Source organism: Piliocolobus tephrosceles, chromosome 19 (assembly GCF_002776525.5).
Source record: "Piliocolobus tephrosceles isolate RC106 chromosome 19, ASM277652v3, whole genome shotgun sequence".
In the NCBI taxonomy this organism is placed as follows: Eukaryota; Metazoa; Chordata; class Mammalia; order Primates; family Cercopithecidae; genus Piliocolobus; species Piliocolobus tephrosceles.
Genome location: NC_045452.1, coordinates 46,018,267 through 46,033,510, shown reverse-complemented (window position 1 = coordinate 46,033,510; position 15,244 = coordinate 46,018,267). Strand labels below are relative to the sequence as shown.

Genomic DNA, 15,244 nt, shown 5'->3' with positions numbered 1-15,244 from the left:
AGTTCTCACTGTCTGAGTGTCTGTGTTCAATTTCTCCCTTTTATAAGGACGCCAGTCATGTTGCATTAGAAGCCTACCCTAGTGACCTCATCTTAACTAACTACCTCCGCAATGACCCTATTTCCAAGTAAGGTCACATTCTGAGGGACTGGGGGTTAAGAGTTCAACATGAATTTGGGGGACACAGTCAACTCATAACAAGGCTTGGTAAAATGATAATGACAGCTAACGCTGTCCTCACGTTCTCAGTGCCTTACAGAGATCACCTCACTCAATCACCACCCTCCTAGGATATAAATTCGATTTTCATTCTTGTTTTGCAGATAGAGGAAACTGAGGTACTGACAGGTAAGCATCTTTTCCCAAGTCACACGGTTAATAAGTAAGGCAGCCAGGATTCCAACCCAGGTAGCCTGGCCTCAAAGCTGGCATGACAGCTTTCTCTCTCCAAGGGTGTCTAGGAGCACACTGAGCTCCCATCTCTACAATTTCTTTTCCTTCCTTTCCTTCCTTTTTTCTCTTTCTTGCTTGCTTTCTTTCTTTCTTTCTTTCTCTCTCCCTCCCTCTCTTTCTTTCTTTCTTTCTCTTTCTTTCCTTCTATTTCTTTTCCTTTCTTTCTTTCTCCTTTTTTTTTTTTTGAAGGAGTTTCACTCCTGTTGCCCAGGCTGGAGTGCAATGGTGTGCTCTCGGTTCACTGAAACCTCCACCTCCCAGGCTAAAGCGATTCTCTTTCCTCAGCCTCCTGAGTAGCTGGGATTACAGGTGCCCGTCACCACGCCCAGCTAATTTTGTATTTTTAGTAGAGATGGGGTTTCACCATGTTGGCCAGGCTGGTCTTGAACTCCTGACCTCAGGTGATCTGCCTGCCTTGGTCCCCCAAAGTGCTGGGATTACAGGTGTGAGCCACTGTGCCCAGCTACAATTTCTTTAGCAAGTTTTTGCTGGATTTTGGCTTAGTGTGTCCAGGACAGCATCCCTGAAACAGGGTCATATGAGTGGAACATCCTGGGTATTCAGCGAGCCCAGGGACAGAAGGTCTGGAAACCGCATATGCGGGATGCAGAGAAGGCACACACTTACACAAACAGAGCTGGGATGCTGTGTTAGTCTGAATGGAAACCATAAATGAAGTAAGTGACAGGGCTCAGTTGGAGCCCCAAAGGTCTTACTACGGAGCCCACACTCTAATATGTGGAAGGAGTCAGGTTCAGAGGTTGTATTAGCTATAGTGCCTCGCATATTGCAAGTACTCAATAAACATTAGCTACTGTTAATCATTTTACTGAGATACTGCTATGTGCCAGGCTCTGGGTGGGACATCTCACTTACATTTCTTTCTTTTCCTCTCTCTCTCTATCTCTCTCTCTCTTTCTCTCAGACAGGGTCTCGCTCTGTTGCCCAGGCTGGAGTGTAGTGGTGTGATCATGGCTTACTGCATCCTCAGCCTCCTGGGTTCCAGCAATCCTCCCACCCCCGCCTCCCAAGTAGCTGGGTCAACAGGTGCATGCCACTACACCTGGCTGATTTTTGTATTTTTCCTAGAGATGGGTTTTCGCCATGTTGCCCAGGCTGATCTCGAACCCCTGACCTCAAGCGATCCACCCACCTTGGTCTCCCAAAGTGCTAGGATTACAGGGGTGAGCCACTGCATCTGGCCGTCTCTTACATTTCCTTCTCAACTTTGCAACAACCCTAGGAGATAAATATTATTACTCCCATTCTAGAGATGAGGAAATTGAGGTTCAGATGAGTATAGCTGTTCTTATCCACAATCTGAGGATCAGGACTCTTCTTTGTAAGACATAAATAGGCCATGTCTTTGAGCAGAAAAGCCTTAGAATATTGTAGGGAAGAAGATTTGCATGTTTAACTTGGATAGTCCTCACCACTGAGTTAATATTTCCAGGTCACAGCGCCTCCGAGAGAAAAAGGCGGTGGCCTTGGAGCTCCGGTCTCCTTCACTGCACCCTGGGAAGTCTTCACACCGCCTTTCTCTTTCCCCTGGTGGTCTAATCTGGAGTCAGATCCAGCCGTCAGCTCTTACAGACGGGGAAGGACCGGGAGCCAAGGGGAAAACAACAGGTGAGCTTGTGAACAGTCCCCTTCTGTGTCTCGGGCAGGGTGTCTGCCCGGGCGACTGTGGGGCTGCACTGACTTCCAGAACCTTCTGCCTCTGCAGGTGTTTTAGGAACTTGGCCTCAGCGCTTCAGTGACCCATATTTTATTACCTTTCAGGTTTCTATAATTCATCATTCACTCCTTTCTGAAAACCTAGAATGAAAAAGTTTAGCAGCTCAGCGCCCCGGCCTCTCTCCATTCTCTCCCCAAACACATCGGCCTGTTTGTTCTCTTTCATCCCCGCTCTTCCTGTTGCATTCTGCCGCTTCAATGGGGAAGGAGTGAAACCGGATGGCTGGACCCAGTGCGGGGAAATGACTTCAGAGCCACCTTTGTTTCCCTCATTCCTTTGAGCGCACTTGGCCCCGCGTCTCCATGAAAGGGCTTGTTTGAACCATTCGGAACATCCAGCAAGCCAGAGACGCTGCGGCCAGAACCGCTCGCATCTTTTCAGGCTGCCTGAGACTCTGGGTTAAACTGCCAAATTTTTGCAACAAAACTAACCATGACATTGGACATTGTGTTATAAATTAGCCACAGCCTTCCAAGCAAATTGTCTCTTTTTATTGTATCAGTGTAAGCCTTAGAAACATTTGGCTTCAGCTACTACCTTCAGGGAGGCTAAGAGGATATTTTTGTTTTGCCCCAAACCAACTCTACAGACTCCAAGTAGCATGTGCTAATATCCATATCTTCATGCACGGTTTTTCTTATCACACTCCCTCTGCGAACCTCTGTCAGTTACATTCCATCTCTCTGTCCCACATCCACCAACCTGCTTTCAAGTTTTGATGTGGCAGAAACTCTCTCTGAACATCTATAAAACAAATGATGCACTTCTCTTTTGGAATGCATTTCACGATAATTATGTGAAACTTCTTATAAAGAATAGTTCTTTTCACACATACAGTCAGAGATGTTAAAATGCATGTTTATTAGCAATGTATAGGATTTTATTGTTTGGTGCTCACAGAATCAATGTAGATTTCCACATTTGTTAGGTCACTCTGGGTGTGTATGTGTCATGTGGGGAGAGGCCGTGCCCATCTGTTTGAGCTATGTCACCAAAAGCTATATCAAGATTTTTAATTAGGCTGAGAGTGGTAGCTCACGCCTGTAATACCAGCAATCTGGGAGGCCAAGGCGGGCGGATCACTTCAGGTCAGGAATTCCAGACCAGCCTGGCCAACATGGTGAAACCCTGTCTCTACTAAAAATACAAAAAATTAGCTGGGCGTGGTGGCACATACCTGTCATCCCAGCTACTTGGAAGGCTGAGGCACAAGAACCGTTTGAACCTGGGAGGCGGAGGTTGCAGTGATTGAGATCGTGCCACTGCACTCCAGCCTGGGTGACACAGTGAGATTCTGTCTCAGGAAAAACAAACAAACAAACAGACAAAACTTTTAATTAAAAGGAACCCCCCAAAATACACAGTTGGTAATTTCTTTTCCTATTTTTTCTTAACTTTTACACACACACACACACACACACACACACACACACCCCACAGGACAAATTTAGGCTCAGAAATAACCTTAAGTAGTAAACTTCATTAACCTAAAATGCCATTTACTAAAAATAAAATAAACCTTCTTATAATATTTGCAAAACACAACCCATGACATTTGATAATCTTGAGTGTTGTCATCAGAACCAAGAACACTGTATTACTGCCTATGCCCTTCCACATTGGAAATAAGACAACTGTGACAATATATTGCATTGTACACAACAACTACGCAACATTGTAAGTAACAATAAACATTGTGTCAGTTTACAACAACTTGTTTAACTTGTATTCTCTGTCAAAGTGAACAAAACTCATTTTCTTTCACATTTTTCCAGCAGGAATCTTTATTTAACCTGAACTGTTTCTAAGTGTGACTGAGACTCTGGCGAGCTGGTCCGAGATGAGATGGGATCAAGCTTCCCTAAGGAGGCCTCCCTGTCCAAGAACAACTACCAAAGCATAATCCATCTACTCTTCCCCATTTCCTCTCTATTACTACTCTCCTCTACCCAGAAAGGAGAAATCTAGAACAAAGGTAAGGGCTACTCTCTCTGCAGCTCCTTCCCTGACTTTTGTGTTCCAGGAAGAGTTATACTTGGATGGGATGGGGGGACCTGATGTAGGGCAAACAATGGACAAGGCTGCCACTTCTAGAGACAGTGTGAATATCAACACCTACTGGGTAATTTAAACTTTCCAGAGAATATTGACCTTCTTAGAAGTAAGTAGCACTTTAAAAAGTGAACTTCATTATTCCATTAGAGGTCTAAGCTCTAGCCAGCTAAGCAGCATATTTTAGCAACCAACTGTTTACATTCTGCTGGCTTTCTGCAAGAGGACAATTTCGCACAGGACGACGGGGCTTCGCAGCAGTACACCCCATCTCCGTTCTTACAGAGGAGAGGGATGGCGCTACATCTGAAACACACTCACATATCACAGAGGCTTGGAGTCCCCAGTCCGCCATTTCCAAGGTCCAAGCTTCTTGACCCAAAGCAAGAGTAGGTGGCAGGGACAGGGGAATGGACAGGAGACACTAGGTTTCTACACAAGGAAAAGGAAATCTGAGGCACACACCTCTGCAAAGTGAAAGGAATCACCAACACACACATACAACCCCCTTTAGGCAAAGACAAGAGCGGTTGTTATGGTGGACACAAGTTTCTCCTCAAGCGTGTCCTCAATGTGGGAGGCCACAGCAGCTGCCTCCCCTTGAGACAGCCCCTGGGGCCCGTGCCAGCGGCCACAGTAACTGGCTGGCCCTTGCCAGCTGTCACGCTTTGCATGCCGCTGCTTCAGCCCGGCACAAGGGACCATCCAAGTCACCAGCTTCAACCAGCTCCAAATCCCGTGCCCAGGCTGGAGCTGGATGGCCACCCAGAACCCTCTTCTGGGGCCCTCTACCAAGACACTGAAATACACAGCATATCCAGTTGACAGTATCCTTGGCTGGGGGAGAGATAAGTTTTCCAAGGAGGAGATGAGGTGAGACTCAGGGACACCCACAGGAAAGAGGGGTGCTTCTCGGGGGGAAAAGCAGCATGTGTGTTTCCATCTCTTTGATTCCTGGGTGCCCCCTTCCTGTGGGTGGGAAATGGGGAGGGTGCAAGTTAGGCAACTCTGGCCAAGGCTTTAGATTTTATCTTCCCCATTCACTTCCTCTTCCTGCTGGCAGGGTAAGATCCTAGGGGCCCCACCTAGGCTGTGTGCAGGGGAGGAAGCCAGAGGAGGAGGTCACCAGGGCCCCAATCTGGCATCTCAGCTACAGGACAGAGGGTCCTGAAAGTGAGGGTGGGCATTGCCAGAGAGGCTGGAGCAGGGTTGATGGTGGCAGGATTCTGGGGACACTCTCTTGGGGAACATGGCTGGAACCCACCAACTCAACAATATTGGCGCGGTCTAGGCTGGCCCCTCCATCCTTACACCCAGTCCCCAACCTGCCCCATCATGGCCGCCTCCTGGGCTTCTTGGAAGCCTGGTTCTGGTGGAGGGAATTCAGGAAGCCAGTCCTTGGTGGGGCAGCTCTGCCTGTCCTGTCTGAAGGCACAGAGCAATCAATTGCCTTCTGGGAGCCCAGTTATATCATGGACAGCAAGGGATCAAAAATGCCCAACTCACAGGGGCCCCGTGAGAACCAAATGTAAAAGTGTCTGTAAAAATGACTTGAAAGCAAGCTGCTTTAACCGAAGGCGAAATGATCAGTGAGGCGTTAAACTTAATTGCTTGAAACATTCAAGACTATTCCCTTGGTCTCTCTCTCTCCTTCCTGCTTAGTATGGTTCTGCTTAAGCACTCAGCTCCTTCCTGCCAAGGCTTCCCTCTCTCTCCCAAAGTAGGGCCCCCAGCGCCATATCCATGTCAGGCCAGGCCCCTCTGAGAGGCAGGAGGCCCTACCAGGTTCCTTGCCTCTCTATAAAATCTTTAGAAAAATGCTTGGGTTAGAGCATTGTCAGGAGTTTGTGCGTTTAAGGGATGAGACTCTGAGCTAATGGAGATTTCAGACCATCCTTAGAGACCTCCAGGACACACAGTAAGTGCCAAGCACTATGGTAGGCTTCAGGAGGATGCAGAAATGAGCAGGTGGTCTCTACTGTAAAAAAATCATAGCCAAATGCAGAGATGGTATCCACATAACACAATCTAGGCTATGAAGAAATCCTATCAATGGTTTGCCAAGAGTCATGAAAGGAGGAAGAGGAGAAATTACCAAGGCTTCCAGAAGAAAGCAAGGTTGGAGCTAAACCTCAGGCATAAGCAGGATGCTACATGCAGAGCTGGGGGTCAGAAGCAAAGATCAGAGTGAACCCATGTGGCAAATATTGGTGGAAGAAAACCAGAACAAAGCAGCTCTGAAACCAGCAAGCACAGGAACCAGCTCCTAGAGCAGAGATGAGCTCCCCTGGTGGGAATGGACAAGCTCTTCAATCTCATCTCTCTTCCCACACCAAAGAGCCCCAGGGTGGAGGAGGCTCATTTTCCTTCTGTCATACTCTAGATTAGTGCTCGCCAGTAGAATTTTCTGTGAAGATGGAAATGTTCTGCATCTGTGCTGTTCAGTAGACAGCCACTAGCACCTGTGAGGACTACGCACTTGAAGTAATGCTAGTGCAACTGGAGAACTCAATTTTTAACTTCATTTTATTTCCATTCATTTACATTTAAATAGGCATATTGAATGGTAGAGGTTTAGATGCCAAAATGCCCTCTTCCCCAGGACATTGACAAGTTGTGGTAGCACGCACTGGTGCTGGGGGTAGAAAATGCCCCTAGACACCAAGTAATGCTCTTTTATTTGGCAAATAAAATTATTCATTCCCACCCTCAACCGATAGGATTATGTGGGTGTTTTGTTTTGTTTCTAATAAGAGGCCAATTTCCGAGTGACTTTTGCTTAAGCAAATGTCAAGTTGCTGATAGACCATCCCTTTTGGGGAGGAGAGAAACCCGACCCAAAGCCTCCTTTGTCCCTAAAGACCTTTCGATCAGAGGGATGGGGAAGGAGGTTGGGAGTGGCAGGGAGGAACCATCCTAATGCTACTTGTCATTTAGTCCAGAAATTTAGCCACCTGAACCTGGCAGGAAATTATGTATTTTAAGGGGGAAAAAAAAAAAAAAAAACATGATACACTCATGTTCATAGCAGCATAATTCACAACATCCAAAAGCTCCCCAAATGTTCATCCACGAATGAATGGATAAACAAAATGTGGTATATCCATATACTGGAATATTATTCAGCCTTGAAAAGGAAGAAACTTCTGATGCATGCTATGACTTGGATAAACCTTGAAGACAGTATGCTAAGTGAAAGAAGCCAGTCGCTAAAAGACAAGTACTGTACGATTCTACTTATATGAGGGACCTAGAGTAAAACAAATTCATAGAGACAGAAAAGAAGGGTGAATTCCAGGACTGGGGGAGGGGAAGTGGGGAGTTGTTTAATGGGTGGAGTTTCAGGGTTGCAAGTTGAAAAGAGTTCTGGAGATTGGTTGTATAACAATGTGAATTTAATTTAAATCAATTTAATATGTACACTAACGTATATAACATTACTAAACAGTAGTCTAAAATCAAGATGGTAAATTTTAAGTTATGAATCGGTGATCACAGTTTAAAAAAAAAAAAAGTATGGGGGAGGTTGTTTTTGAGTAGACAGTTGCTGGAGGAAGGCACGTGAGTTGCAGCCTGACCAGTGCGACCAGTCCTCCTTCAACAGCCCCGCTTGCCTGAAAAGGCGCCCTTACTCCACTCAGTGGGCCTGTCCCGCGCCGCTGGCGCAAGCGCTCACAATAACCTCCTAGAGCGGTGCCAGCCGCACCTCCGCGCGGCCCCGGCGCAAGCAGCCAATGAACACGCGGCTGCGCCCGGCCTCGCGCCTCCATTGGCTGCGCCCCGCCGCCCGCTGCCCCGCAGGTTCCCAAGCCGGGTTTAAAGGGGTAGGGCGCGGACCAGGGCCCCACCATCGGCTCCCCAAGCGCAGGTCCGCTGGGAGGGGCGGCCTGCCGACGGGCCCACCCCGGGGCGTTCCTGAAGGGCGTCCTTGGCCGCCCCCACCGCCTCCCAGATGTACTATGCGGTTTCCCAGGCGCGCGTGAACGCGGCCCCCGGGACCATGCTGCGGCCACAGCGGCCCGGAGACGTGCAGCTCGGGGCCTCCCTCTACGAGCTGGTGGGCTATAGGCAGCCGCCCTCCTCCTCCTCCTCCTCCACCACCTCCTCCACTTCCTCCTCCTCCACGACGGCCCCCCTCCTCCCCAAGGCTGCGCGGGAGAAGCCGGAGGCGCCGGCCGAGCCTCCAGGCCCCGGGCCCGGGGCCGGCGCGCACGCGGGCAGCAGCGCCCGGCCGGACGCCAAGGAGGAGCAGCAGCAGCAGCTGCGGCGCAAGATCAACAGCCGCGAGCGGAAGCGCATGCAGGACCTGAACCTGGCCATGGACGCGCTGCGCGAGGTCATCCTGCCCTACTCAGCGGCGCACTGCCAGGGCGCTCCCGGCCGCAAGCTCTCCAAGATCGCCACGCTGCTGCTCGCCCGCAACTACATCCTACTGCTGGGCAGCTCGCTGCAGGAGCTGCGCCGCGCGCTGGGCGAGGGCGCCGGGCCCGCCGCGCCGCGCCTGCTGCTGGCCGGGCTGCCCCTGCTCGCCGCCGCGCCCGGCTCCGTGTTGCTGGCGCCCGGCGCCGTGGGACCCCCCGACGCGCTGCGCCCCGCCAAGTACCTGTCTCTGGCGCTGGACGAGCCGCCATGCGGCCAGTTCTCGCTCCCCGGCGGCGGCACAGGCGGCCCCGGCCTCTGCACCTGCGCCGTGTGCAAGTTCCCGCACCTGGTTCCGGCCAGCCTGGGCCTGGCCGCGGTGCAGGCGCAGTTCTCCAAGTGAGGGCCAGCCTGGGCCTGGGGCGCGACCTCGGCCCGGCCTCCCTCCGCTCAGCTTCTCCGCGCTCCTGCTCCCTGCGTCAGGGAGAGCGAGGCCGAGCAAGGAGAGCATTTCGAACCTTCCAGTCCAGAGCAAGGGACTGTCGGGCACCCCCTTCCCCGCCCCCACCCCTGGGAAGTTAAAGTGACCGGAGCGGTTGTTCGATGGCGCCTCGGGGCTGTTTGGGGTTCTGGGTCGGTTCCAGCGTCTTTAGGCAGAAAGTGCTCACTCTCACCCAGCACATCTCTCTCCCTGTCCGTGGAGTTGCGCGCTTCGCGGGGCCGATGTAGAATTGAAGGCGCCATGCCGTGGTTGGCGCGCCCTGGGTGCGGCGAGAGGCGATCCCCGAGCGTGACCTCCCCGGAGCGGAGCACTCCGGCTCTCAGTACTAGGGGCTGCGCTCGAGCAGCGGCGGGGGCGGAGGGGTGGTTCTTTTCCTTCTCCTCGGCCAGAGGCCACGGGCGCCCTTGTTCCCGCCGGCCAGGTCCTATCAAAGGAGGCTGCCGGACCTCAAGAGGCAGAAAAAGACCAGTTAGGCGGTGCGGACGGTCTGGGACGTGGCAGACGGACGGACCCTCGGCGGACAGGTGGTCGGCGTCCGGGTGCGGTGGGTAGGGGCGAGGACAACGCAGGATGCGCTGGGTTGGAACTTGGGTCCGCTTTTGTAGACCAGCTGTTTGGAGAACTGTATTTAACACTCGCGCAACCAGTGTTTTGTCAAAGAGAGTTTTCGCTCTTAAATCCTGGGGGTTTCTTAGAAGGCAACTTCGAACTCGAGATTCACCTTTTGCCTCCCTTTCCCCAAAAGTAGCGTAACCAACATTTAAGCATGCTTAAAAACGAAAGCCAACCGCCTTGCACGCAGTGTTCCCGACTTACTAAAATAGGTAACCAGGCGTTTCACAGTCGTCGTCCTGTCAAGATCGCTAATTAACGTTCTCATTAAAAGACACGCAGGAGGACCGGGAGCCCTGAACCGCCCGCTGTTCGGCGGATCCCAGCTGCGGTGGCGACGGCGGGAAGGCGCTTTCCGCTGCTCCTTAGCGGGCCGGGCCCTTGACCAGCGCGGCCCGCAAGTCCTCCTTCTCGCCGTCTTGCAGTTGAAGAGCTACATACGTAGTCAGTTTCGATTTGTTACAGACGTTAACAAATTCCTTTACCCAAGGTTATGCTATGACCTTTCCGCAGTTTGCTTTTTTTTCTGCGTTTAAGGTTTTGGTTGTTGGTAGTAGCTGAATTTAATTGGCACTTTTATTTTACTTCTAACCTTGTTTCCTGACGCTGTACAGAATCAACAAAATAAAACATTTAAAGTCTGATTTTTTTACATTTTTTGCCTGATTTGTTTGGTAATAAGAAAGTCCTTGTATCCTAGTGGATTTAGAACCTCGGGGTGAAGGTAGGTAGGCAAATGACCGGGGTCCCACGTTTTAAAACGTGACTTCCTGATTTGTAAAATAATCCAATGAACAGGCAACGGTAGTTCAAGTTCAGGCATCCGTGGGAAATGTGAGGATTGTAGGTAAGTGGGTGGGTGGGATAGAGAATGGAATAGAGAAGGGAGAGAGGCAATTCCAGGAATTCATTCTTTGCCAAGCTTCAGGCATAGGTCTCTTTTAACTACAACTTCATCCCCTGGAAAATGGGTTAAGCAATACCTTTATCATAAAATTGTAGCTCAACATCTTTCTGGGATAGCCACCTTTTCTATTATCTTGGACAGAAGCTTAACACCACACAAGTATGAGCTTCCCGCTGCTGCACCCACCTACCCTATCATTTAAATCAAGTTGGAATTGTCTTCACCTAAGAGGACAAGAAAGCTCTTCTGTCTGTTTGGTGCTGTTAAGAAGAACTTGGAAGGCTGACCTGCTCACATTGCAGTATTGAAACACTGCATAGTTAGTAATGAAACTCAACCACTGTTTAATGTAGGGGAGTAGTAGAGAAGTAGTGTCCCCTTTTACCTGATGAAAATTAAAGAAAACCCAGAGACTTACTCAATTTTATCCATGTTGGTTTACCTGAGGCATATATACATTTAGAGAAAATGAGCACTCACTTTGGAGGTGGAGGAAGAGGTGGGACGTGGGTGGACAGATGGCACTGCCTGGCTACCATGCCGTGTCTATTTCCTTAAGAAGTCAGGAGACGGCATGGGAGAAGGTGCTCTGTGCACCAACTCATTCCAAAAGAGGATTTCTCATGCTTCCTAGATTGCCACCAGCAAAGTCACCAGCTTTTATAAAAAGTTCTGTAGATTTGAACTCTGGCCTTCTGTTTATTCAACGCCTGTCCTTGCTTACCTTATATCTTGGCAAGGGGCAGGGGAAAAAAGTGAGAATCAATGAAATCAAAAGCAATTCAGGTTCTCCTTGAAACAAAAATACTTCTAAGGGATTAGAAATAAACAATTTCTCCCACAGTCCAACACCAGCACCTAGATGCCACTGTCCTTCCAGACATCATCTCTAAAAGAAGCACAAAGCTACAGGGCAGAAAATGGGTCTGCCCATCGCTACCTGTAAATGGGAACAAGCAGCCCATGCCTTACAGGAAAGGTGACACTGTATGTGTGTGATTTTTTTTTTTTATTTAATCAAGAAAACCACAGCTTATCATGCTTTTCAGAAAGGTCAAAGGCTATAAATAAACTTAGCAAGGATACATGGGGCTGTTTCGGGTGCCATCAAAATACTTATCTGCCTGCATGCAGTGTGTTTTTGGCCATTGTGCCAAGCAAGATTAGCAGACTTGCTCTATATAAGGAGTTTACATCCTGAAAAATAGTACCAGCAAGCATTGAAGAGTCCTGTAGGATGAAACAGGTAAAAGGTAATTATATACAGTGTCCACAATGCAAAGTCAGACTGCTCAGCATCTGTGTATGGCAAGGCAGTGTATTCTGCATGCACAGAGTTTAAGCTTAGACATGTGGGTTCTAGAGCATGGAGCTGCTTTTAGAAATCTTCAGTGCTATGTCATACCAGCAAAGGAGCTAGCTGAATTGCCCACCTTACTTGATTTTAGCTGGAGTGGGCTTTGTGCAGAAGGAACAAGTGTAAGCTAGTCTTTGAAGGGGTTGGGACAGCTGGGAAGGTCTTAGTAAGGTTCTTGGAGAAAGGCACTCTAACACCTCAGAAGCAAGATGAGAAGGAACCAAAAAACGGCTCACTGCCAAAGAAGTTTCCTGCATCCAGCCAACCACCAAAGTGAGGTCCCAGCAATTAGAATAAACTGAACCTAATGGGAAAATTCACAAGGCCCTGAGAAATTATGTTGTTATATCTGTTGGAGTCCAGGTGAGCAATCAGTAAACAGAGAGCAGAATAAATACACGATGGGATTTGCCTAGCCCGCAGTGATGGTCTGTTTACAGATGTTCTCCTCTAAGGAAAACTGATGACACTAGGCATAAAACCGTAACCTTGTGAAATATACAGCTTAGAGGGTAAGTGGCTCCTTCGAGGAAGAGGCTCCTCTCCAATCATGGAAAATATTTCCACTTACTGAAGTGTAGATGATGAACAACAGTGCCTCCATGTTGCACTCTGCTTTGAGGTGTTTGGTCTTTCCTGAATGCTTAGGTACTCAGGTGAGGCTGGGAACAAGAGAGCCTCATCCTGCTAACTAGACCCCCTGCAGCCTCCTGTTGTGTTGAGGAAGCCAGCCAGGAAAAAAGGGGCTTTTCTTTCTGCCATAGAAAGATACCTGATGAACTTGTCAAAAGCAAGGTGATGGTTGAGAAGAGTCATTCAATTGACGCTTTTGCTCGCTGGGTATACAGTGCATTGACTGGGAAAGTATATTTCCCTTATAAGGTATTTTCCTGCTTCTTCACTGCCTCTTCCCTCTTCCGCACACACAATAAATACTCAATAAGATTACTACACTCACTGAAGTAGGCTCACAAAGCAATGGGGTGAAAAATGCCATGTTTTTCAAAAACATGAATTCACTTTTATCCAGCAGATTTTAGTTGTGGGGAAAGATGTTAGAAATACTGTTTCCAAGTAAGATTCAGTTAGAGTGCAAAACTGGAGTAGAAAGATCTTCCTCGAAAGCTACACACAAACTAGTCTCGTTATTTATGGAGACATTGGGAAATCATTCTTAAGCAGTTCCCATTCTGTCATTTTTAACTAAGCCCAGCGTAAAAGCTGAAATGCCTGAAAAGAAACCAAGCCACATTCTTTCTGCTCACATGGGATTAAGAGCTCTCCGCAAACTTTCCCCTTTCCCTCCTGCTGCTGTTGAGAGGCCAGGCTCTGAGCTCAGGACAAGCAGCTGAATATTCCAAGTCCTTAAACTCTACAGGCTGCATGACACTTGTGTGTGTGTGTGTGGTGGGTGGTGGCGGGGGCAGAAATGCCTTGATTGAAAGCAAAAAGAATGCATTTTATGTCCATGCTCAGCCTTCTGTGGTGACCACAGAGGACAGAGCACACAGGTAGGCCACTACCTGGGACCAAGGCCTCAGACACCAAATCGTATCCGAGTCTCATGGATGCTGGCAGGCAAAGGCACTCGCAAATCACCCATTGTCTCTTCTCCCTACTGAATAAGGCAACGGAGGCCCAGGATGGTCGGCAACCACAGTCAAAGCCACAGAGGTGGTCAGAGGCAGCAAGGCCGGGGACTAGCGCCTGCTTTGGGGAAGCACAGGCTGCTTCCTTGCCCTGTCCTGTTGAGACAGGGAATGGGAATCCCAACAGAAGGTCCCCACCCAGAGCTGAGCATGTTCTTCTGCCCCATGGAAAATCTCGGTGCTCTGGTCTCTTCCAGGCTCTCCGCTCAGCCTGTGGTCTGTCCTTGCTGGTGGCATCCAGGAGAGAGAGGCTCAGGACCAATCCCTTGCTGGCTGACCTGGCTGTAGTTGAGTCACCTGAACTTTCTCGGCAGCCTCGCCCCCTAGCCCCAAGAAAGGCCCAGACTGGTGACAGGGAGTGGCAGAGGCAAGGCCACCTCTGTGAAAGATCCTCTGACGGTTGCAGGTTTGTCACTCGAGTTTCAGAAATTGAGCAAGCAGGCAGCTGACAGACAAGGGCGGTGGGGTGCCAGGAGAAAACGGCTTCTGAGGGCACAGCTTCGGAGACTTTCTCCTCCTGGCCGCCTCACAGTGTTTTCACGCCAACACTAGACATTCTGACCCTGCTGGAACCTGTGTCAACGTCGTCAGCATCTTTTTGTGAGTGTTTTTCACAGACATGAGTGATTCTCCAACAGGCCCCTCTGCAGCTGTGGCCTGAAATCGAGGACAGATGCCCCTGACAGGCCTGTACCTGAAGAACCAATCCAAGGCAGGCCATGGGGCCCAGGAAACAGGCTCCCAGCACTGGGATTCAATAAGGGCTGTTGTGTCCCAGAAACTTCTAAGTAATGTGGGTAATACTCCTTAGAGAATGCCCAAGTCATACGACCAGGAGACTTCAAAATCACAAGAGCAGATGAGAAGACTCAGAGCAGATGAGAAGACTTGTCTGTGAGGTTAAAAAGAAAGAAAAAACAAAAGCTAACTCACCTGGGGGCAGGCAGGTGGGAAGGAGAAGCTACTCATTGCAGAAATGGCAGAGCAGTACTACTAGAAATAAAAATAACAATAGTGCTGATAAGAATTCATTGTATTGGCCAGTGCGGTGGCTCATGCCTGTAATCCCAGCACTTTGGGAGGCCAAGGCGGGCAGATCACGAGGTCAGGAGATCAAGACCATCCTGGCTAACACGGTGAAACCCCATTTCTACTAAAAATACAAAAAAAAATTAGCCGGGCGTGGTGGTAGGCGCCTGTAGTCCCAGCTTCTTGGGAGGCTGAGGCAGGAGAATGGTGTGAACCTGGGAGGCGGCAGAGCTTGCAGTGAGCCGAGATTGCGCCACTGCACTCCAGCCTGGGCCACAGAGCGAGACTCCATCTCAAAAAAAAGAAAAGAAAAAAAAAAAAGAATTCATTGTATTATTGGGCACAAAGCAGTGCTGTAAGCATTTTACATATATGCTTTCATTTTGTAGGCACCGGCATTATCCCATTTTACAGATGAGAAAACAGAAACGTGAAGATATAGAGACAGGAGAAGCTGAAGCCAGTTCAGGGAAGTCGTAGCAGCCGGAAACAGAAAGAAATGAGGCTCTGTCTAGAAGAAAGACAGCCCCCAAGGGTTGTCCTCTCTATCGTTGTAATGTGGAGAGGGGTCATTTTCCTTCCTCCC

General features: G+C 49.4%; 1 protein-coding gene and 1 long non-coding RNA gene across 2 annotated transcripts; both read left to right on the top strand.

Annotated features, from left to right (window-relative positions):
• Positions 1-322: 322 nt before the first annotated feature.
• LOC111525283 lies at positions 323-3,871 on the top strand. Its single transcript, XR_003309755.2, has 3 exons — positions 323-348; positions 1,907-2,082; positions 2,236-3,871. It is a non-coding gene; the product is annotated as an uncharacterized LOC111525283 (long non-coding RNA).
• A 4,161-nt stretch (positions 3,872-8,032) lies between these two features.
• Positions 8,033-10,366, top strand: OLIG1 (oligodendrocyte transcription factor 1). Its single transcript, XM_023201575.2, has one exon. It carries the CDS (start codon positions 8,196-8,198, stop codon positions 9,003-9,005), a length of 810 nt encoding a protein of 269 aa, XP_023057343.1. The 5' UTR covers positions 8,033-8,195; the 3' UTR covers positions 9,006-10,366.
• Positions 10,367-15,244: the final 4,878 nt, after the last annotated feature.

Excerpts from the sequence above, each read along its gene's own strand:
- OLIG1 (XM_023201575.2), top strand. The coding sequence starts at position 8,196 with ATGTACTATGCGGTTTCCCAGGCGCGCGTGAACGCGGCCCCCGGGACC.